At 48.7% G+C, this 23,870-nt stretch overlaps 1 protein-coding gene across 1 annotated transcript in view; it reads right to left on the bottom strand.

Moving 5' to 3' along the window:
* Positions 1 to 23,660, bottom strand: part of LOC131282754 (uncharacterized) — a 125,736-nt gene extending 102,076 nt beyond the window's left edge. The window contains exon 1 of the mRNA XM_058312292.1: positions 23,627 to 23,660. Within this exon, the coding sequence (XP_058168275.1) occupies positions 23,627 to 23,660 (34 nt within the window). The remainder of the gene's footprint in view (positions 1 to 23,626) is intronic.
* Positions 23,661 to 23,870: the final 210 nt, after the last annotated feature.

Below are 23,870 nucleotides of genomic sequence, written 5' to 3'. Positions count from 1 at the left end.
CTTGCGCTTTTTTTTGCTCCTGCTGTTGTTGCTTGTTCCGCACGGGAGTCTTCGGTGGGATGCATGCACGTACCTTGTAGCCTCCGGGACAACTGCGGGAAAGGTGTAACAGAGTGGGTTTCGCGCAAACCCGGCGATAAAACCGAGAGCGGATGACGAGCTCGTAATAGTACGGGGATGGAACGTAATGATGTATGTAAAATACAAATTTGCCTCACGTGAAGAGGATCGCGAGATAATGTACCGCCGGTCGAATCGGTCGGGCTCTTGGCGGCCAACATCGAACCGATCCGCGATACCGCCGTGTGTCGGCTTAGAAAGCGGGAATCAATATTTATGACGGCAGAAACAATGAATTCCCCTCGCTTGTTAGCACAGAAATCGATCACTGATTTATGACGGCGATCGTTCGCCGTTGGCCGACCAAAAGCCTGTAACTATATTATTTCCGGTACTGGCGCATCCTCCGGTGCTCGGGAGGGCGTTTTAACGCCATCGGACGACCAGGACGCGCGACGGTTGGGTAGACACTATCAAACGTCGCTTCGCCGGGGGACGGAAAAAGTGCAGCATTGCACATGGAAGTGCACGATCGTCGCACACACAGCAACCGAGATCACACGCGCTTACACGTGTGCGGCGAGGGAAAGGATAAAAATCCTATTAGCATACAATCCAAACATGCCGCGTCCGGGGTCAGGGAGTGCACCGAAACGGAAAGGTAACCACCCTATTCCTAGAAGCAGCCCGGATGGGGACGCGTGAATAAATATAGAAAGGACAGGACATGATTTATGACTGCTCGCCTTAATTACAACCGTCGACCGTCGCTCGACGTCGACCAATATTGCCAATAATCGGAACGGAACGCATTCAATTATGCTCGATCGGTACCGTCTCGGGCGGACGAACATTCCGATGCAGAACGAGAGCACATCAATTGCTTGGACAACGCATCATCACACGGACCACGCACGGTAAACATTTGGTGCGAAGATTTATTGGCAAAGTCCTCGATCGGCGAGCGATCCGGTATCTGGTTCGGTATGGGAAGCTGCGCACGTTCGCACACCCGGTCCCGGAATGTGCTGCCAGTGAGGGGCTCGGGGGGGTGGGTTGGCTTTCCATCAGGGAGAGCTGGAGTACAATGGCCGATGCTGGAAGGAATGCCTTGCTGTACGCCACCAACCCCGCCCGGTCATGATGGTGATGGAATTAAATTAACCGTGTAAAATTCATCCACAACCAAAACCGATCGGTGGCGGTGGCGATCGTGTACGTTTGCAGGCTGCTGGCAATTTATTGCGCCTCCCCGACCGCGGTGGCCAAAACTGGACTGCAACGAAGGGGTGGAAGACTGATTCAATTCCGCCTCGAAACGGATCCACCGTGCGGCCCCGCGGAATGGCATGCCATTGGCGCGGGGAGCGAAAAGAGGGAGAATTAACCTGAGCAAACTAAGGGAACGAAAGAAAAACACTACATGAACATGTACAGCATCCGTTTCTGGATATCAGGGCCGTTTCCGTTGGTGCCATGCACTGCGCCGGGGACAATTCTTCCCGCCGGAAAACAGACACGGTGGAAAGGTGAAAAAGAGAAAAGTGTTGGTACACAGTAGGTGCAAGAAATGAGCTCCCGAAGGGTTTCGCCGGGAAACCGAGTTGAACCGAGGTGGTGGTTCATTAAAAACGGGGCTGGTGTCATTTTGGCCCCTTCGGCACGGGGACCATAAATTTTGTACGCGCCTATAGACGTTCCGTACATTTCATCGGATGCTGATTACACACACACACACACACACACACACACATACACACTCGAAAAATATCCAACACAACTCGTTGTTCCAGTGGCGGAAGAGAACGAAAGCTGTACCACCCAAATCAGCGACACTGGACGTAGGAATGGAAGAGGAAAATAGAATGGCCACACCACGGTCGCACAATTAACGAGTACTACACCCATTTCACCGCCGAGTCCAAACTTACCGCCGTTCCCTCGCCCGAATCGCACCCGCAACCCGGTGGTAGGCGTTGATAAAAAGGGCCATAATTCATTAAATGTGCAACTTTTCCATCCCGCTTTTCCTGCGGGGGATGGTGGCTGGGTTCGGACTGGAAGGGGTTCACGGCACGCAAAATGCAATCATGGACCCACGGTTGCCTTTTCGTTCATTACGCCCCGATCGCGGGAGTGCGCGCTGCTTTCGAGATATCGGGAGTTACGATGCCCTCCGGGAGGGTTCCAATTCCCATCGCACTGGAAAAAGGATGGAAAAGCTCCATTTCTAGATTCCCAGCGCTACCGGGAGTTCTAGACTAAGCAGGGAGGCTCGGCCCAACATGGAGGTTCAAACTCGCAAACCAAAACAGTCTTATTTCTCATTTGCTGCATTCCATAAATCAGTGAGATCTTCATTCTTCGTACTTATTTCTACTTGATGTTCTTATTTATTCTCAAAAAGGGCTTCAAATACTGGAAACTGTTCAATTAATTTGAGTACGCTTACCGTATTCAGCTTTAACTAAATAGAATTCAGAAAGAGACTTTGTTGTTTAAATATTTGTTCGCAAGCTTCTTCATCATCGTCAGCGAAGATTTTAGTGCTAACATTAAATTCAATTACTCCTAGAGAATTTGACTTTCTTAACTTCTCGATTTTCCCAAATAAAAAACTAATATCTTGTAAAATGTTAGTAGGTTTCACTATGCAAACTAGACAAACATTATGATTTGTCAACGAATTCTTGTCTAGTAAAGAGAACTAACGTAATAGTGTGATAGGAAAAAGAACTAAAGTAATAGTGTGATAGAGATTTGTTGAACACACTAAGTGTGCAATAATGTAAAATCAACATCAATCACACGTGTTTCATTTATTTAAATGAGCGTTCAGCAACATCCCATCTGCCTTCGAGCTTCCACATTGCACAGTTGGATACAACGTCCTGGAAGGAATTTCTCCATTATATCCTTGCCATCGACCGGCACACGATCCTAGCACGTACTTTTGACATTAATCCTTAATGTAAGAATTTTAATTGTCACAGAATGCGTTAAAACCCGTGTTGATGGATTGCACTATTACAATGCGTTTGATACACATAAATAACGCCTCGACGTCGCACGAATCGGCCCCAGACTCAGAGGTCCTCCCCGCCCGTGTTTTAAGCGACGAGACGCACCAACTCGTCACTACATAAAAATACCGGCAGCAAAACTGCTCGCCGCCATTATCAGTGGCAGCATGGTATGCTTACAATTTTCTGCCATGTTAATCGCGCACGAACATCGTCTCCAATACCCGGGCGGGACAAGTTTTCAGCTCGGGGCCGGGGTTCGGGCGTCTGTTTGACGTGTGTCGTCGCAGTGCGTCCTTGTATGATCGAGGCGGGTTTCTTGATTTGTGTATCCATGCGTTGTTGGTCCATGCTTTGCTCCGGAAAAGGACTTTTTCTCGCCTTTTTTCTGGAGCAGGGGTTGGTTTGTGTCAACCTTTCGTCAAAGTTGGACCAACTGTTGCCCAGTTATGACCGCGACGGGGGTTTGCCTTTTGAGGACATACCACTTTGATGAATGCGGTTCATATGCTCCGTCGGTTCGCGGTAGACGACAAGAGACGTGATTGATCTTCGGCACATGGCACAAAGACCCGTCGCGTTGCATCTTCGCCAATTAGTCGGAATGAATAATTCTTCGCTATTTTTCATCATCCAAGCGACCATTTGCGCCGATTCGGTGAGTGCCAAAGTGCTCGCCCAGGGGGGGGAAGTTCTCAAAAGATTAGAACCTCGAAATGGCTTCATTTCGTTCCATTAGCGGGAGAGAGGGGTCGTAAATTTACCCCGTATCTCGCCTACCAACCAACGGTCGGGGCACCGTACGAGCTGATTAGAAGTCGTAAGATCATTAACCTTCTCGCCGGGATAGCTGCTGGCCGCCCCGGGAGAAATCGAGGAAAGCCGCAAGACATGTTCTACACGGAAAACCGGAGAGGCATGAAGAATTCTAATGAAATCTCCTAACAAACGATAGGCCCGTTTTATGGTAATCTACTTGACAAACAAACAGAGCCCCAGACGGTGCACAGATCCCTCCGCTCCGAGACTTGGCGTGGCTGTAAAAGGCTGCTCGGCCATGTCTCGGGAGGTCCCCGGCTCACTGACGGCTCACGGATGGGCGAATGTTCGCTGTCGTACATACTCGTGACAGAAATAAAATTGCAATAAAAACTTGAACCTCTCCACCACCGTTGCCGTTGCCGTTCCCGGGACGTGTGGTGGACTCTGCTCTGCTCGCCTTTTTTTCTGACTGAGCTTGCCTTCCGAACTCCGGGCCTCCCGGGAGTCCAAGGGATCGAGTTTCTTTTCAAGGGTGGCAAACTTGCAGCAGCATTGTACCTGCTGTATCGCCGATCGAATAAGAGATCGAGACGCGACCGGCATGCGCACTCGTTGCCGAACCCGGTGGCAATTAATTACCAATTCATTTAATTTATTATTAAAAATGAATTCATCGCTTCTTACCGGTACGACCAATTACGATCGGCGCGAAGGCGCTTATCCTGGGTGATCCCGTCAGTCACGCCGGATAATACGCTCCCTCTGCCTATAGGCGAGGCTCGGCTTACTGTATTTCTACCGACTTTCCTACCGCTTACCTTCAGAACTCCTAACCGTTACGGTACCGATTCGTTACGATCGTATAATGAGCTACTTTTTTCCCCGATCCGGTGGCTCAAGTGAGGGACTTAAAGCAATGTCTTTCCCTCTCCCGTGATTTGTTCCTGCAGAACAAAGCCGACTCATCGCATTTTACGATCGATAAGCGATCGTTAGTGACGACAGAATTTATGGCGGGGTCTTTGGAATCAAACGGGTGGCAAAATGTGGAAGGCAACTAATTCCTACCACGAATCGACGAATCTTTCAGGGGCGGCAGGTGAAATGGCGCTGAGTGTTCTGTGCCGTTCCCGTTGTTGGCCGTTTTGCATAGCGTGATTTATGCCCGGGCTTCATTGAGACACTGATCAGCATTACGATTCTTCCCGGAGGGGGTAGTAAAACCTTAACGAATGGATTTTTCGAAACTCCTTCACCCCGGTTACGGAGCGTGCGATCGTAAACTGTGGGTTTGGCGTTAGTTTCAGGGTCGATTTCAAAGTATTTCTCGTACTCCCAAGGTTTTGGCGTTCGATGTGACGGATGTTCTAATAGTGTGTAAAATATCTACCCCTTTGAAAAAAATCAAATTAATCACTTGAATCACGTGTTGAAAAGTCCAAGACACAGGTAAAGATCGGCCAAAACCGATGAATTGCAATGCCGTCCACGTAGAAACCGGTTGGTGATAAATAACCACCCGTTTGACACTTCACCTCACCGTTCAAGGAAAACGTGGCGTCGTAAAAGCATCAGAAACTTAAGGTTAAGTGGCTGAATGTTTTACACTCTCCATCATTTGTTTGTTTGTTTGTTTGTTTGTTTGTAAGCTCATCCTCATGATCCTTCAAGGTCTGTAAATCGAAACACCTCGGGTCAGAGTTTCCGTCACGGGCGATATCTGTAACGAGTGGATGATCCTGGAGTGAGGATCACATTTCCATCGGGTCTTCGTTCCACGTACCTGCCTGATGGGCATGGGGTACCTGTTGCGACCGTAAGCTGTGTAGCGGCTACCGTCGCCCCGGGTGCGTCCTTCGCCACGGGGTTTGGTAGCCGACCGGGAAAATGAGTGAACATAAATCACATCCCATTTCACGCATCCTAAAATTGGATCATATTTCTCGACCCTCGGTGGTAGCTCCGAGTGAGCTCCGGCAGGGGATGTGCATCCCGTTTGTGTGCTTCCCGGGTTGTTCCTTCTAGACGCTAGAACGTTGCCGCACCCCGAAGGGATAAGGTGTGAAAAGCTATCCGCTTGTGTGTTTGTCCGGCGTCGCGCCGTCGTTTGTTTAACCGACAACTGCAGACAACTTGCCTCAATACGGGATCCACTCCGTTCGGTTCGGTCCGCCGTGGAAGGTAACCGAAGGCGTGTGCTAATGATCAAGCCGACTGAGTGGGTGATAAGTGCTGCAATGATTCACGGTCGATTGGCTCCGATCGTATCCTATTAAGGCGACCTTCGGCGACGACCGTGGGCGTTCTGCGAGTCCGTCAGGTTCTAGTGCCGAACTGCAGCCGGCAGAGACTTTAGAATGGATCAACTTCTACGACCAGGATGTCCGTGAAGGCTGGCGTGGCAGGGCTGGGTTGGTGAAGGTGCTCGCGGACTAGGAGGATTTTCGCAGATGGACGAAGGACAGAAATAAAGCACAACAAACAGGCAGAATGTCAGGCTTCAGCAAATACCACCGGACCCCAGGACCAGATTATTGATTCTTTCCGCTGGCCAGCGACGCACGCGCTTGGATGGATGTGTTTAAGTTTGAGCGCGGTGTTGTGGACCTCAGCGTACGTTCCAGATAATTGATAGCCAAGGCCGGGCGACGATGAAGTTGACGTTCGGCTGTCGCACCGTTCGCGGAGAGTTTTGTCTTAAACTCTTCATTAATTCTACTCGCGTCGGAATTCAGCGCCGAGACAACGCAGCGAGTACCATCGACGTGCGGCCATTATCGTTAGCAGCGGCAGCAATGTGTGGACAGCTCTATCGACTAAGGGAACCTGGCAAAGGGCTGCGGAATCTCGCGCCACGAACTGGACTAGACTCTTCGCAAATATCGACGAGCCGTGCTAATCGGGATCGATGTCATGTTTCTGGTGCCAAGGGTCTCCAGAAGCTGAGCTCTTTTGCTGCGGAGTCTATCTATCCATCCGTCCATCCATCCAGACACAAAAACATGCAACTCTATTCGAAGAGGAACAACATAAAAATTCAACTCCAAAGCGCCCCTGCCCTGTCTGCTGTTTGATAAAGTGGATGGGCACTTTGGATGTTCGGAGAATTAGTGTCTCCCGGGGAACAGAAGTCAACGTCGCGCGCTATAAAAAAAGATGACAGATTAATTTACTCGTGTTTTATCCGTAAAGACCAACCGTGCTCGGGTATTGGGAGGATAAGGCAAAGAATAACGACTAGCCCGACGGGTAGACGTAATAAATTGGGTTCTGGAAGATCGGTCGACAGTTTGACTGTTGTCGGCTAGAAATTCTACAGAAAGGATAGCTGGTCGAACTTCCAACAGTGCTTCATACGAGTGACATCAACCGACCTTGATGCTTATCAATCTTTTATCCGACGTTCTCGAACAGCTTCACCGTATCGGTGAATGTGTGTGTGTGCGAGTGTATCTATGCCGATCTGTCAAACATGCGTTACCTCTAAAACGAGCATTCCGCTTTGCCGCAGCATCGCGACAAAGTTCACCGGCTGAATCCTGAGATTTCTGACGAAACGGGAGTTTTGAGGTCGAATGCATGAAAAGTCAACCATTTCTTACACAATCCCGTTACAGATTGTTCTGTGTGCGGTGTGCGTTTCTTGAACGGTCCCGCCCGATGGACCTCTTCCCACCCGGTCTTGGATCTTTTGTTTCGTTATTTATTGCCATTGCTTACCCGGGGGCCCTACTTTCTGGAAGACCAAATGTGTGTATATGTGTCTCGTTCTCGCACGAGTTCGGACGTCTTATGGCCATTGATGTTACGGTCCATGTTCACCTTTCGCGGTATCTGATTTTGGAGTTTGGGTTTTCGTCCGTTTCTCCGTCAGTTTTGATTATGATCCCCATCGACGATTGGTTGTTTTACCCCGCTCGCCTCGCTATGGAGAGCAAACAAAAGCGTCGTCGTGGCAATGATCATGATCATGGTCATCATTAGTATAGCCGGAATGATCATCAGTAACATGATCTCCAATCGTTTGCGCTTGGAATGAAGGCATCACATGCCATTGGAAGTCGTTTCGGTTTGATTGCAACGGCCACAGGTTCCCTGGAGTCCACACGATTGACAGAACGGTTCTTTTGGGAAGACCATAACCGAAAAGAGTGAGAAACAAAAAAACAATCACCGTTCCGTTCTGCTGGAGATCTCCAAATTACCCTAAAAACCACAAACACCCGGTCGTTGAACCGGCTTCCCAAGGGTGTGAAGTGTCTCACTTGAGACAACCCGACACGCGAATACACGCGTGTTCGTTACACTTCAAAGTGGACAGCTCAATCGATATGCTTTGAGCATTCCCGAGCTCTGCGTCTTGTCGTCGTCAGGGTTCTCGTTCTTCCGAGTTCCACCAAGCGAACAGGTTAGACGAACCTATAGTCCCTGCTCCAGTCCGGACCGGCCTTCAATCCTTCAGCGAGCCAATACACTGATGACAGTGCACGTTCCGGCTTCGCCGGCTACCATTGGGTTCAGTGTCCCTGCCGACGGACAGTAATTTTCTACCTCTCGCTGCGCGTTCTCTCAAGATCGATAAAGAAGCGTCCCAGTATCGGCGCTGGGTGCTTGAGTTCTTGCCTTTTTTTTCTTTAGCCCCGTTAAACCCTTTTAACTTTCTGCCAGTCAGGTCTTCCACCCGAGGGCGCTAAGGGGCGAAGGCAAGGGTGCAAGTAGTTATGATTACACTTATTGCATCATATCTTGCGTTGCCCACCGCTCCGTCGCCATCGTCGTGTAACTCCCGGTTACACAACAACATCACAATGCCGCTTCGTTTCGGTCCGCGAAACCCGTTGCACCGAGCTGCACCCGGTTCTTCCCGGGTGTCGCTGCCGTTCTAACCCACCCTTCGCTGTTCTATTCTCGTTGCGCCTCCGGTTTCTCGCTTGGGACAAAAACATCATCATAATATCATCGGAAGGTAATCGATGTAGTCTTCCCGTCTTTCGCGAAGCCAAAGTCGCAGGAAATGCCTCGAGCCAAGAGGTCACTGTCCCTCCCCCCTCCGACATCGGTGGCCGCTTTGTCGTCGCCGGCCGTATGTTTCGTTTTCACCGCCGTCGTGCTGGCGAGGTTGGTCCATCTTTGGGCCAACCGCGGCGTCCTGCATCCCCAATCTCGGCATCCGATCCGAAGGAAGATGCACCGAACCCGTTAATCCAAGGGGTGAGCAGCGGAACGCAGTTCGGGGAGCAGCCCTGGGCATGATGTATGGGAATCTTTATCTCTCTCTTTCTTCTCTCGCTCTCTCCGCTCGGTGCTGCTCTTGGAACTTCATCATTTTTAGATTAGATCAAACCCTTGCTAGCCATCGCGAACTTCCACGTAGTCCCTGAACTCCTCCAACTCTTCCGCCTGCTCCATGAGAGAAGCGGACGCTCCGTAAAAGGGTAGCGTTACGTTTCACCACGCCGAAGATGTGACTACTCGCGGCACGTCCCGAGTGGTTAGTTGTAATTTTTGTTTATCAACCGAACTCACGAGAATCCCGAGTAATGCAAATCCCGCGTCCTGCAGCATCCAACGGGTAAGGAATAGCACGCCGGAACTAAGAGCAATACAACACGCCTTACACAACACATTCTCCTGTACTTCCTTTGCAGCTTGATTCGCCCACTTCAGCAAGATGATAGTCATTGCAGCGATGAGTTGAAAGAATTGTCTCTGCCTGAAAGCCCCCCCTCCGACGAAGCGAAGGGGCGGACTACGATCAAATCAATTTGTCACGAAAAAGGGTTCGTTGCTTGCCACGGCAGAGGAGAAGACTCCAATTTGGAACTCGACGGACGGTGCCGGTCGTCGTAACGGTGTTGTACCATCGGTGTTCCAGGTGAAACTGGACCATCTCGCCGGGTGCGGTGCCAAGCCGAAGAGGACAATGTGCAAAATAGCGAACTGAGGTACAGAAGAACAACCATTGCGACGAAGAAGGCCACACGACCAGAAGCAAATGACGGAGCAGATTCTGAGCGTGCCCGGATCGCGATCGCCCCGTCGTTTGCCTGTGAACCAGGAAGTGAACCCTACGGTTTATGAGGTGTATGGGAGGGTGGGAGAAGAAAAATTGATCCATCTTCCAGTGCTCTACCGCTGCACGGACGGATGCTTGGGTCAGCAGCGTCGGTATGGAACGGTTTTCGCGTTTTGTAGGATCAGTCTTACGATCACGTAAAGGTCGTCGCAAGGGCCCAACTAGTTACCGCCGATAGCCTCGTGCACCCGTTTGTCATTCTAGCATGCTTTTTGTATCACCGTATCTGGTTGGATTGTCCCAGGCGCTTCTTCCCTAATCTAGAAGAAAATAACCCCAGAACTCAGAAATGGTTGAGAATACCGTTTTTCTAACAAACTGAAGATGCACTTAAGTTAAAAGGCCGTCAAAAATGTTCCCCCACCCTCACGGACCCCTTCCGTTAGTTCAGTTTTGTTTTGCACTTCTTGCAAAAAGGAAGATTAACTTCACGACTAGAGCAATGGCGTGCGCCGTCAGGAGTGCAGCGGGTGAAGCGATGACCCGCGAGTAACATAATGATTACAATACAAAACAACCGAATGACGTGATCATCTCGGCGGGCTTTGCCGATGCCATCCGTGGTCCGATTTCCGCCGTGGTCCGATCGTGATCTTGAACCAACACGAAGGGAAGGGCTCGCTTCGGCCTGAGGAGGAGTGTTTGAGTGCCGCTGCCCCCTAGAATAGGGTGAACTAATTTATATAATTTCGCTTCGATTTGTCTGACGGTTTTTAATGTTTCGTTCTCGTTTCTTTTACTCGTTTTTGTTTTGTTCTCCTCGCTCCCGTCGTCTGTCTGCGTGTGCTTTTATTTCAATTTGTGTCTAGGGCCGGCTTAAGGGGGTCTGTGCTTGGTCTGCTGCAGCATCTCAACCTCCACCGGAGTTGGCCACCCCTTTGCCGGAACGGGGTCTGTGAGCGATCGTTCCCACTGATACCGTGGAACGAGCTGCTGCTGCTGCTTGCGGTCGATCGGTGTAAAAACCCCCTCGCACATCCCCTCCACCCACCCCGTGAAGCAAAGGGCGTAGAAGCACACGTCCGGACTAGTTGCGTCGGAATGGGGCGCGGATTTGTGCTAGATTTGTAGGCTTATGTTTCGTTTTTTTATACTTCTTAACGTTTTCGTTGCCCTCTCTCTTTATTTTTAGTTTAGGTACGAGCAAATTCTAACGGGATCGGCAGTGGCGTAGGGTCCCGTGGCGGAATATCGGGCCCATCTCCTGGAGGGTAGAAGAGACTTGCCTCGTTCGTTACCACACTACACATTCCCCGAGCCGTTTGGGATGATCCATTGTGTTTAAACCGTGCTTCCCGATGCACCAGCACGCTTCACTCCGAGTGGATATGAGAGCGCATATCTTTGTCCGAGGCAAACAAAAAGTAGGGCTCCTGTTCAGCATGTGAACTTGAGATAAAGTAGCGAGCATCTTCATTATAAAACATGACCCAAAACCGGGTGTCGATCGGAACACCGTGCGATGCTGAATAGCGTACCCCTAAACGTTCTTCTTATGCAATGCTTTATTGGGTCAACAAAGCAAATACTTCATTTCCTACCTCATGTTTTATTGCAGCATGGCATGGTAAATTATACTCCATCTACAGACCACCATATCAATGGCATCGTTTGTTATAAACAGTCTTCAACCTGGCGGTAAAGGTTATTTTATTGCCCATGTACCATTGCATGTTAGGAGCGGAAATGGTTTCCCGATTTAATAACTGGTAAACGCCATCCGATACAATCCGATGTTTAATGCTAGAATGATCGGTCGTGTAAAGGAAGATACGTGGCACAAGAGAAGCCGTCTCATTTAAATACGTGCATAAAATTTATGTAGCAATTATTCGCTCCGTCATGGATAGCATAGTATTCCCCCTTCTCCAACAGGACAATCCATCGTGTTTATGTGGACAGTGGTGAGCGAGGGGATCACCCGAGCGACCGGTAGAACATCGGATCGCTCTTATGCTATAACCATGTTACACAAGCCGAGCCAACATATTAACAAGCAATGCGACAATGAAAGGTTAATGCAAATTTATTAAATCCGACAAACGATGGAGACGATGTCGCGCAGGGTTGCGCAAGGCGGGGAGGATGTTGAATCGAAGCTCACTGCTCGACACCCTCCTCCAGGGCAGGTTCAAATTAATATGACTCGGTCGGGCGAGGTTTTCATGTTTCAAGAAGCAGGCATGCGCCCTTCCGTGGCAAGTGGATGCGATGCCTTCACGGCAAGTGTAACAAACGCGGGAAGGACAGGCGACAGTAGAGAGAAAAAAACAGACATTGAAACATAAAATCAACACTAATTGTCTGAATGCAGGGCACTCCGGGAACGGGGTGTGGGTTTTTTGCAGGAATAAAGGAACTCCTATGCAGCCCTCCCGTAATGTTTGCGTTGATGTAAAGGAAATGGGAACAAACTGGTGAAATAACAAGAGCCGAGAATGGGGAAAAAACACTAAAACAATATGCACAAACTTCTACCCAGCGGGTCTAAAACCCACCTCAGGTTACACGGGCACTGACAGGCTACAATGGCCTCGTTTCCGCTCCCCGAGGACCCTTCGCACCCGATTGTTCCAGAAGAGCCGGGAACGACGAAGACGTTGGCGACAACGACGACCACGGCGACGAACCTGCCGTTTGCTTGTCATTCGATTCCTCGTCTCACACCCAGCGCGACGAATGCGCACTGCACTGTATATAGCGTGTGCATCCATCCGCGGGCCGGCACACGGCGCAGAATGTTGCTTGTTTTAAGATCGTTTTAATTGCGGCTGTAAATCAGTTACAGGCAGCCGTAATTACTACCCCGTTCACCCCGTGTTGCGTCCTGCCGTTCCGCCCTTTGCGAATGGCACCATCTCCGGCTTGGGTGACGTTTGGCTCGTGTTTTCCGCCGACACTCGCTACCCTTTCAAGCGGGGAACGTGCAGAAAACCCAGCGCAAGGTGAATTTTGAGCTTTAAAATACCCATAAAAGTGACACTACACGATAGGCTATTTCCGAACTCAAAATTCCGCCATTCAACCACCGATCGACGGTTGGTGGAGGGCACTCATGAAGGGTTGAAGATTCCCCTTAGCGGGTTTTTTTTCCATACAAGGACCAATGATTTAGGCGCAAAAATGCACAACTTTTCTCGTGCTATGCAGAGAGTGAACGGTAGTATGTTTCTAAATGCCTAAAGAAAGCATTCGTCAATAAAAACAACAATGCATGCAATCAAACTCAAAGGATTGAGTATTTTGTATTAACGTTAGAGTGGAGCTAGGAAATAGATAAATTAAAAATAAAAACAAACATTTTGTAAAAGCAACTGTTTACATAATTTTGAAAAACAGTTAAATAGAACCGCTAATAAACAAACAAACTGTATTGGAGTAACGCAACAAATCTAACAGAATTAGATAGCAAAATAACAAGATTTTACGCAGTTTTTCACTTGAAAAACGAAGTATTGCAAAGAGAAAAATAATATATAGAAAGCAATCGTTAACAGAATTGATTAAACACAAGATAATAGATCCTTCTTGAAAACATATTTGAAACATTTCATTGTTGGGCAAGATAAAGAACAATCCAACTAATTCATCATGATATTGGGAATAAATTTTACGAACAGATAAGTTAACAAATAATGCTGAAACGAAACGAATATTTTTAAAAGGACATTATCTAATCGAAAAAAAACTTCCTTTTGTCCAAAGCTTCTTTAAAAGCTGTGTTCTTAAAATTTCTGATTCTGACAAGATGTATCGAATTGAACGTCAAAAGGCCATCAATCCATCCCGGAGGCCCTCAACACAAGAGTACGAACGGGTGTTCGGATGGAAGCGTGCGGGCGCAAAATGATACTGAAGCTAACTGCAGTTTTAGCGGACCCGGACTGGAATCTAACATGGCAAAACTAGATTCCTACGCCACGGCCTACGGATACGGCCGTCCAAGGTTGGCCGAGGTGGCCGGTTCTATCAAGAAAGGCAGAAACAACCAAACTTGATTCCCGGGCAGGGCGAGCATTAGAGTGGCCGGCCGTGCCTAGAGGATGCAAGAACAGTTAGACGGCGGCTCGTAGGAAATATGAATGCTAATTTTCTCACAACCCCTCCCCCTCGCCGGGCAGGCGGACCGAGGCCGCGTGCCATTCGGCTATTACGCCACCAGGGGGGGGGTTCCAGAATCCGAGGCGAGGAGCATAAAACGCACGACCACGACGGCCTGATAATGGCTTAAGGATACGAGAAGGTCGTTCGTTTACCTTCTGCCCTAGCAGGCACGCGTTTTTCGCGAATCCCTCTCGCGGACACACGATCGAGACGGTTTGCATCCACCATAGGTGTGTGTGTGTATGGGACGTGTCGTGCACGATCATCATCCTCCCGTACGTGTTCTCTCCGCCCGATCGCGATCACCTTCTTCTTTCGCTTTTCTGCGTAAGTGATGGCGATAAGAAGACGGATGACGATCGGTTCGAGTGGTGGAGGTAAAGTGATACCGATGCTGCCGTTGCTGCCGCTGCTTTTGCTGCGTGCTCATCCATCTCGAATCATCAAGCTCATGTTTAATGTATAGCCAAACATATGTTTATTCATATTGGATCAGAACAATCTCTATCAGAGCCTTCACGTTGATCCTCGCGCGAACAGGCGGCCCAAGACCAGGCCGTAAGACCTGTGTTCGCTATCTTTCGCATTCTCTTGTTTCTGCATCCCTGCACCACCCCTCCTCCAACGGTCACCTCATCCGGTATCTAGGATCGACCTGTCTGCGGACCACTGAGGTCTATTAAAATTATATGTGTTTATAAATATTTGCTTCCTTTGCCTTTGCGGATGCCTTGATCGCTCCGCGCACAGACTTCGGGTCGGGTAAGAGGATCTCAGAACTAGGCAGGGGCCAGAAATAAGTTCTCGCCGTTCCCGCAGTGTTCTGTTTTCCGCGCGTGATTGTTTCCTGAGCCTTCGATCGCCTCCTTTGGAGCAGCTGGTTTCGCCCGGCTTCAAGGGTTGCACTCGAAATTCTTCGACGTTCTTCGAGCAACTCCCTAAACAACACACACACACACATTCTTCGGCAGGCCGCGCAATCGCAATCTATTCTCCCCGCCGTGCCCACCTTCACCTTCCCGCCAGTTTCCGACGCCTTATCTCGCCCGATGGATCTCTTATAAATAAATGATTTAAACGAAGCGAGAATTTCATTTTCCTTATCAGTTAACAGAATCTGGTAAAGGCGGTGTACCGACCGCCAGAAAAGGGGGTTCACAATTACCGCGCGAGGAACCACGCGAGGAACCTCGCGAGGAACCGCGCTCTGGTATCCCCAGGACGAACGGAGCCGGAGACGGAGACGGTGTTGGAAAATCCCAACCACCAACTTCGCCTCGGAGGAACGTGCGGAGGAAGAAAACGCCGAAAACCCGCGAACCGATCGAGGAACCGAAGAGGCCAGCACAAGTGGTCAGATTTTGCTTCCACCACCGCCACCATCACCTCCAATACCAACCCTCTCTCTAGGTCCAGCTGAAGGCTTCCGACTCCCGGCATGATTTAGTGTGACGGCGGGAGTCGGTCGGTTTGCGGCATGTTATGAGGTTGTTTGCATAGAGCGTTTAAGTGGATGCAATCGTGTGCAGCCATTAATTAAAGCAATTTAACACCTTCGCCCCGCGGGCCGGCCAGCTGCTGCCTGCTTTACTCTGCCCCACTCGGCGGAACGGAAAGGAGGAACTCCTGGACCGACGGGGTGAAACAACGACGAAGGGGGTTAAGGTCAGTAGACTTTTCGGAAGCCATCGCGCGCCAATAAGAGCTTATTAAGTCCTCCCAAAGGGTGTATGCACCGCCGTGCCATCGTTATTGATTCTAGTGATCACTTATCGAAACCCGAGGGCGATTATGCAGTTGGCTGCTCGTTGTCGCTCGCTTCAAACCTCTAGTACTGGAGTGTTTCAACGGAAAACCCCGTAGTTGGAGGTAATGAGTAGGGGGGAAATTCGAATAATTTACTTTTCCACTTCCACGGGCAACGACAACGATGAGTTTGATCTTCGGTTGTTTTCCGTCGAGTCATCCCCGGTGCGTTCCGCTGTGCGTTGCATTTGAAGAACGTTAGGATTTTCCTAACGATCATCATGCAGAATCGACAGATCGTTCAACCCCCCGTCAATTGATTCGGAAGAACTTCCCGAGGAAATGTGCGGGCACTTAAGCCATCACCGCCGTCGAAATGATGAGTTGGCGAACCGTCTCCGTCGAGGTTGTCATCGGAGAGTGTTCGAAAAAACAAACAGGAGGAATAAAAAACCACACCACACCACACCGCATTCTTTGCAGACTTTGACGAACATCGATCGGATTCAACGACCCGGAGGCTTTCTTTCCATAGCCGCACCCCAGATGCCGGATGTGCCGAGGAACACGGAAGATCGACAGGAGGAACATAAGAGAGAGAGAAACAAAGCAACACAATCAACACACACACACACTCGAGGACAAATAACAAAAAAAGGACGATCGGAACAAAATATCGAAACGACGACAATTGTTGTCTGCCTGGCCCCGGCCGGACGACGTGATGATGACATGCTGCGGACAGTTCTGCGAACGGAGAGGTGAGCCGCTTCATAATTATCATGTTTCGTATGTCCGTTTGTCGCTGCACTTGCGCGGAAGGTGCTGTCGTTATGTTTTACGCCGAGTTGTTTCATTTTGCTTTGCAAACGACAACTGACCAGCAAGCGGGTTCATCATTTTTCGCTTCTTAAATTGTTTTACAAGGCAGTGTAGGGTAACGTGGAGTAATTTTACACCGTTTTTAAGTGATTTCAAATGAAACTAACTGTGTACGCAAAAAACCTGAAAATAATTCCTCTTTGCTCCATGTGAAGAATATTTTAAACAAGTAGCTTCACATCATGCATAAGAAGATAGTGGAAGATAAATTAAACTTTTTGGTTGGAGTGCTTCAAGATCTCAACAAGCAAAACCAAATCATTATAGATGTTTTGTTTTTTTTAATTTGTTCTAAGGACCAAGTCTAAGCGGCGATATAATATTTCGGTTTCGGTTTTCCGTATATTACTATTTATATCGAAGACACTTAGAGAAACTTTTAACAAACTATGACGTTGTCAGTTTGGTTTCTACTAAATAGTGCTAAAGTACTAATGCAACTCTTTCGCAAATATTGTTTTTGTATATTTCCACTTATAATTGGTTTCATTTTATGGAAGATTTATGATGTATTATTTTAGTCTACTAAATGTTGTTTAGTAGCCTTTTTTATGTTCTATATCTGCACCAAGTATGGTTCAAACTGACCGGAAACTTAAAGAATGTCGGCTTATAAATTTAATGTTTCTGTAATGTTTATACAAAACACAGTTTTATTTTGAAACTTAGTTTTCGTGTAACATATACACATTTACGCTCGTGTCATGCATGAAAGTAAGCATATTGCCTCTCAAACGGATTTACCTCACGTTCCCCTGATTTGAGCCTCGACTAGAATTTTGTGGTTTTGTGAGACACCATTTTTGATGAAACAATATTTGCTCAAGTAATGAGGTTGGTACTGGATGTAATTTAACAACACCGCCGGCTCATCGTTGTGGAAAGCGCTTATAGGCTGTCATAAACGTTTATCCCTGCGAACCCCTCCCCAACCCCGCCCAACCAAGCGCAATGCGTTGCCACAAACGACAACAGGAAATTACTCCGGAGCTATTTCCGATTTGCCTTGCCAACCCGTTGTTGTCGTTGTTGTAGTCTGTGGTGGTAGTGATGGTGTTTGATTGAACCCACAACCCGCGCGGTTTGGCTGGCGGCCATCATTGGGTTTTTCCTCTTCCCGCTATTCTATTCTTGCGTGAAGCGTTTTTTCCCGCGCACTTTATTTTTCTTCTTTACTTTACGACAACCGGTAGAGGAAACAGGAAACACCTTCGCCCCCTGGCGTCTTGCACGTTCGTTCGCTCGCTCGGTTCGCCGCCTCAATCTCATCCCGTGACGCCGATTTCGATGATGGCGACGTCGAGTGGAGTCAAATCGCCTGTGCAGTGATCGATCGAGCCAGGTGACAACGAGCATTCCTCGTGCCAAAAGGGGGACAAAAGTCGATAAACTTCTCGCGAACTTCTCGTACCCTTCCTTCCTTTGCGCCGTTCCGTGGTCGTTCCCATTTTGAGCACGCGGTAAACATCCCCCATTTCCAGGCATTCCCGACGATTCGGCGACCTGATACCGCCGCCGGATGGGCATTTCACCACCGGCTTATCGGCTGGATTACCGAACCCGGTCCGAATTCCCGGAAAATCCCGTTATTTTGCCACATTTTCCACCATCTGCGCCGGGCGGTGGTGGGATTGTGCGTCCAGCCGAACAACGTCCGATGACGCCAGCAGAGGCCGCGGCATTTGCGTTCGTCACCAGCAACCCAATCCCGTGTGTGTGGACTTTGACGATTACGTAAAGCCGCGCCGAGACCTTCGAGCCTGTGTGTGTTTGTTCAGTTGGTTCGGTTGGTGATCTGCCATGTTTGTGTTTCTGCACGCACGCACGCACACACACACCGGGCTAGAAGCTGGTGCGGATGCGTCGAGCTGTGAATGTTTAATTAATGTTGCCAACACATGTGTGTTGCCGCGGAGACAGAAGAGACTTAAATGCCGCATCAAGACATTTCGTTCGTTCGCTTCCTTCGCGGGGATGGCTCGGGTGGGTGGTACATTTTTCACGGCCTCAAACAGGACGCTGCGCCCAAAAAAGCAGCTTGTAATTTATGCGCCTGCCTGCCCGTACGGTATGGTAATGCCAGTGATTGTCTTCCGCGCAAGCTAACCCGACCGAAACACCACGAAACAAGCATCGGTCGCATCTGCTACAGCAGAAGATCACAATCCGATGCTGCACATCTGCAGAAGTCTGGCAAAAGCAGCAAGAAAACTGACTTCCCTTCAAAACCCACAATGATGCAACCATCTCGTTCGTCTGAGATACAAAATCAGCCCGCCTCGTCAGCAAATCGCCGCCTGCTCGTCGCGTCGTTCGCCATGTCCGAACCGGTCCGTTTCCTTCCACCATCCACAGGGAGAGAGAGAGAGAGAGCGGGTGTCGAGGAATGTTTCACTCTGGAAGCGGGCGGGAATTGAGTCCAAACGTGCGCACACGAAAGCACCGTTGTTTCGCGTTCCGTCCATTCCGCCGACGGTGGAGATTTTAGGTTTCTCGCCCCTTTTATTTTTGTTTTTTCGCGCACCGCCGAGAAGATTATCTTACCTTACCTTACCCCCTGCGTGGTGCCGAAATGGAATCGAGGGAGAGGAAATAAATATACAACACACAAACATCGGCCGACCCCGCAAACCACAGCCGATGCCGAAAAACCACCACCGAACCAAAGCAAAACCCCACAGTGTGAGATCATTCGGCCGGCGCTGCGATAATCGCGAACGCAACTCTTTTCTACCGAAACCGGCATGATGGCGCACAACGCGGTGTACGTCATCGGTGTGTGTGTTTGTCGATCGGCCGATGTTGCCATCCAAATAAAACATTCAAATCATGCACGGCTTTGAGTGCGCGCCCGTTCTACTTAGCGGTCGCGCGCCCCCTTAGATCTATCGCTTTTTATTGCAGTTTACCGTTGAATGGCGATGCCTTTTCAAAACAACAACACACTCGGCAGAGCAAACAACCGTTTAACTGATCGCGGACAATCGCCAAATTATGTCAAACAATGGGTCCTTTCCGTGGGGGTCGCCGGAAAGATTGCTTGCTTTCGGGAGGGGGCTTTTAACTACAGTATGAAAAAATAATGCTTTCTTTGGTAGTTCATTTCTCTGCAGGGCGTTTTGTGAAAAAGGCAATCGTGAAAAGGTGTTTTTAAAACAGCTGCTCCTCTGCCTTCCGAAGCTCGGAACGAGCCCAAGGTAACGACAAACCGTGCACAATTAGGTAATATGCAAACTCACCAGCGGCGTCGTCGGGTTCGTGCTTTTAAAAACTGCACTCAAACGCCCCCGCCCCGACCCAGAATGCAGTGAGAGGTTTTATTAGATGATTAACGTACGTGGTACGTGGGAGCCATGGGAAATTAGTTAAACGCACACCGGCGCACATGTGGCCACGAGGGATGAATTGGAAAAAAAACACACCTAAAACGGGTCAAGTCAGCGCTCCTCCATGTTTGTTTCTTTCGTGTAGTAGTATTGCATTGAGTGGTCGAAGGTGCACCGCCTGTCCGGTCAATCCGATGCACGCCTGCGATCATGTGAAATCGGGTCGGTTCAAATATCAAATCCGTACTGTTTTTATTTTCCGCATAGTCACCCCGGGCACTCGGTTGCAGTTCCGTCCGTGCAAAGCAAACGTCCCCAACGTGGAAGGCGCCATCATAAACCAGACACACTTACCCACACACAAACACCTCGGCTCGCAACGACAACCTTGGGCTACACCTACTTCGTGCAAGTCGCTGCAACGGTAAGCGGTAAACCTTTATGGAGAGATCGGTCGCTGCTAGGCTGCCGGAGATCGAGGAAACAAGCCAAGTTTTTAACCGGTTTCTGCGGGTTCGTTTTAAAACCGAAATGCGAATACCCGGTGGGTTGCATTGATCGAGTAGATTTGCGATTGTTTTGACTGCACCGAAGTGAAAAAAGAACGGGCCCGAGAGAGGTCCCAGTGTCTCTGTACCGCCTGCTATGTGGCGACTTCCTTTCGATTATTTTTTGCACTTTTCTTCGATGCATTTTTTTTCATCTTTTTTCTTACAGTTTGCAATTTTGTTCCTTTGCATAACTCTCACGCACGCGCAAACCACACCCAACTAATTTGTTGTATGTAAATAATACCCCCACGAGGACACCCGAAACCCGACGAGAAGCCCAACGAACCTCAGGCTTCGAGCGAAAACAAAAGACTTCAACGCCTGCACCCGGGAGCGTGTTAGAACGAAAGCGGTCCAAAAATGTAAGCGACGAACCCCATGTCGCCGAACAAATAGCACGTTTTGTTCGGTGTATTTTTTTTTTTTGTTGTTTTGCTGACTTTTGCCTTAGTTTGTTGCTGCAGTTTTTTTGTAGTTCGGTAGTTTTTGTTCTTATATTGTTTGTTTTCTTTTGCAGTAAAAGTATTTTTCGTTTGTTGGCCCCCCATGGGAGATCGCAATCCGTGCTCACGAACCTGCATTGCCGCACGATCTTCCGAGGTGGGAGGGGGTGGGAGTGTCGGGCGTGTCACCCGGACAGCGGGACCAGGCCACCGAAAAAAAAAACCCTGACGAAGAAATTCAACACGCCGTCACGATTTTCCACCGCGCGCGAAAGGCTCCGGAACGGACGAATTATTCCCCCTTGGCTCACGAGGAGGTGAGGGGAAAATGGAAAAATGTACAAAACTTGCCCGTTCCCGTCACCAGGGTCGAGGAATTAATCAGGTTTCTTATTATTTGTATCTCCTTTCGCTCGTTTCGTTTATCCCTTTCTTGCTGGCGGGATGAAGAACGGCGTTTTTCTTTGCCCTCTCGGGAGCATGGAACGTTGAACGTTTATTCCCCCTGCGGTACGAGGTATTACTCAACTCCCAGACTGCCGGACCGCAACGAGGTGCGAGGTCGTATGGGACTTTTTAACCTCTCGTGCGCTTACTTTTACTTTGCTTCACTTTACTCAACACGCCGCGTGGGGAACGGAAGGCCAGGGCGAGGGACGGCGGGGAACCTCTGCAAATGTACGAACCACACCCAGGCAAAAGTTTCACTTTTATGCTACCACCCCGAAACAGCACCCCGCCTTGGGTGGACGCTTGTCGGTCCGTTTAAGGCTGTGGTCCGCGTATTCAAATGTCCTCCCGCGGACATTTACCAGCAGGCGGGTACGGACCCCTTCCAGCATCACCGCCATCGCGTGGTAATATGCTGGATTTCATGCTCCAATCACACACTCAAACACACATACACGCTCAGCGCCACATGATCTAGCCGCAGTGCAGTAAATTGCATGATTGGAGAAGCGTGAGTGAAATATCACCACCTCGCGAGCAGCATAAGCTGTCCCGGACACGCTTTGCCTATGCCTTTGCTCTGATTATAACTTTAATTTCGCGGCGCACTGCGTTAACAAGTTCATTTGCCAACGCGAGCGATATGCAACGCCCGTCGACGGACATGAGCCACCTTCGTGATGATGATCCCGTCCCTCCCTCTTCCCCGTGTGTGACGAATGGGAATGAGTTTATCATTGCAGATGATGGCGTGGCCAACCGAGAGCACAACCGGTATGGCATTGCGCCCTCGAACGGTGAACTCGCGCGTGCGCGCACGCCGGCACGTTTCAGAAGCCTAGAACCTGGAGGCATTCCGCTTCCTTGACCCGGTGCCATTTGGAACGGGTTTAATGCGAGCCAAGTACCGAAAAGATCAAAGAACGAGCCATAAACTGTCTCAAATCACATCAGCTACAACTTGTAAGGGTATACATTTGTTTTGTGTTTGTAAAATGTGCAACTACTGCCCTAAGAACACCTTCAAACCGAGTGCCAAAGCATACTTAAATGCATATCTTATTTTAATATTTCCTTCAAATCCTTATTCTCAAACCTTAACTGATACAGTTAAGATACTTGAGTATATTCATTGCTAAATGATCATATATGTTTACATTTTGCAAATTAGTACTGGAAAATTGAAAAAAAAACTGTAATATTCAAACTCGAATTGCAAGTAACCCAAATGAAGCCCTATTTTTTAAACAATTTGTTATAAAATGCTGTCAATCATTTACAACATAATGTGATTTCTATTTTTTGTTATTTGAAGTTATTTTTTTGTAACCGATATTATTTATGTAACATTATTGGAAAACACTTAATTTAAGTTTCTTCCACTAAACGTAATTAAAAGTAGTAAAAAAAGTGTACACCGCGGTACTTAACGACATGCACAAAATTAGCAATATCCCATAAACATGTAACACGTTTAAAGGTAAATTGGCTATGCATTTAAAAGTTCCAATTGCACCGCATGTGCAAGCATGTGATTGCTGGAACATAATTAGATTTCTTTTTATATTTGTATTTCTAACAGCCTTGTATCATTATGCGGTTTCAAAGACACGTGCTTTGAAGAGCTAAATTTATTTGTACTTTCGGTATTCTTGGCACATAAACGGTACATAATCCCATAACCAACAGGTCTTTTGGTGCCCTTCTATTTCTTGGCGTTTCCACTGCTCTCCAACATCGAAACAAAACGAAGATTAGAAGATTTCATAACTAAAAACCAAATGTTCCCCAAATTACCATCTGCCTGATGTTTGTATAATTCGATTATTCGGTGTATTCTGTTCTTTTCCAGCCTTGGTTCACCTTGGGCAAAGGTTCGCTTCACTTCCTTGCCCTGTGTTGTTCAACCCGCTCCGGGGTTTGATTTTTCTGTTTTTGTTGCCAAACGAATAGACGAACAATGGAGTTCTCCCTCCGCCCGATCTCCTCCAAGCGGATGGATGTGGAGCGCGATCGCGATCGCAACTACGATCGTCCCAAGCGCCGCTTTTCTTTGCATCTTTGCGCGAACTGGAGTTGTTTCATCTTCATCACCGTACGGAAGCAGAAGAGCCAAACGGCAGAATCTCCGCGATCAAATCTAGGGAGCCCCCGGATCGATGGCGTTTGAAAACGATGTGTTAAAAAAGGAAAATCTACTTACCCAATATTGATGAATGTTTTCTAAGCGCATGCATCTGAAAAAGTGGAGAAAATGAGAGATGTAAGAAACGTGACGAAGGTAAGGTAACAGTCCGTTATCGTGGGTGCATCTTCGAACCGGCCGTTGCATAAGCGAACGGGCAGGGAAGGGGGCGAGAAAAGAATAGATGACATCACACCTGCAACTGCGAGGCAATAGGAGGTGCCCAGAAAAAAAAAGACACATTTACCCGTTGGGAAGAAGC

This window comes from Anopheles ziemanni, chromosome 2, assembly GCF_943734765.1.
Source record: "Anopheles ziemanni chromosome 2, idAnoZiCoDA_A2_x.2, whole genome shotgun sequence".
Taxonomy (NCBI): Eukaryota; Metazoa; Arthropoda; class Insecta; order Diptera; family Culicidae; genus Anopheles; species Anopheles ziemanni.
Note: the sequence above shows the minus strand (reverse complement) of the source record. Positions and strands in the feature narration are given on the sequence as shown.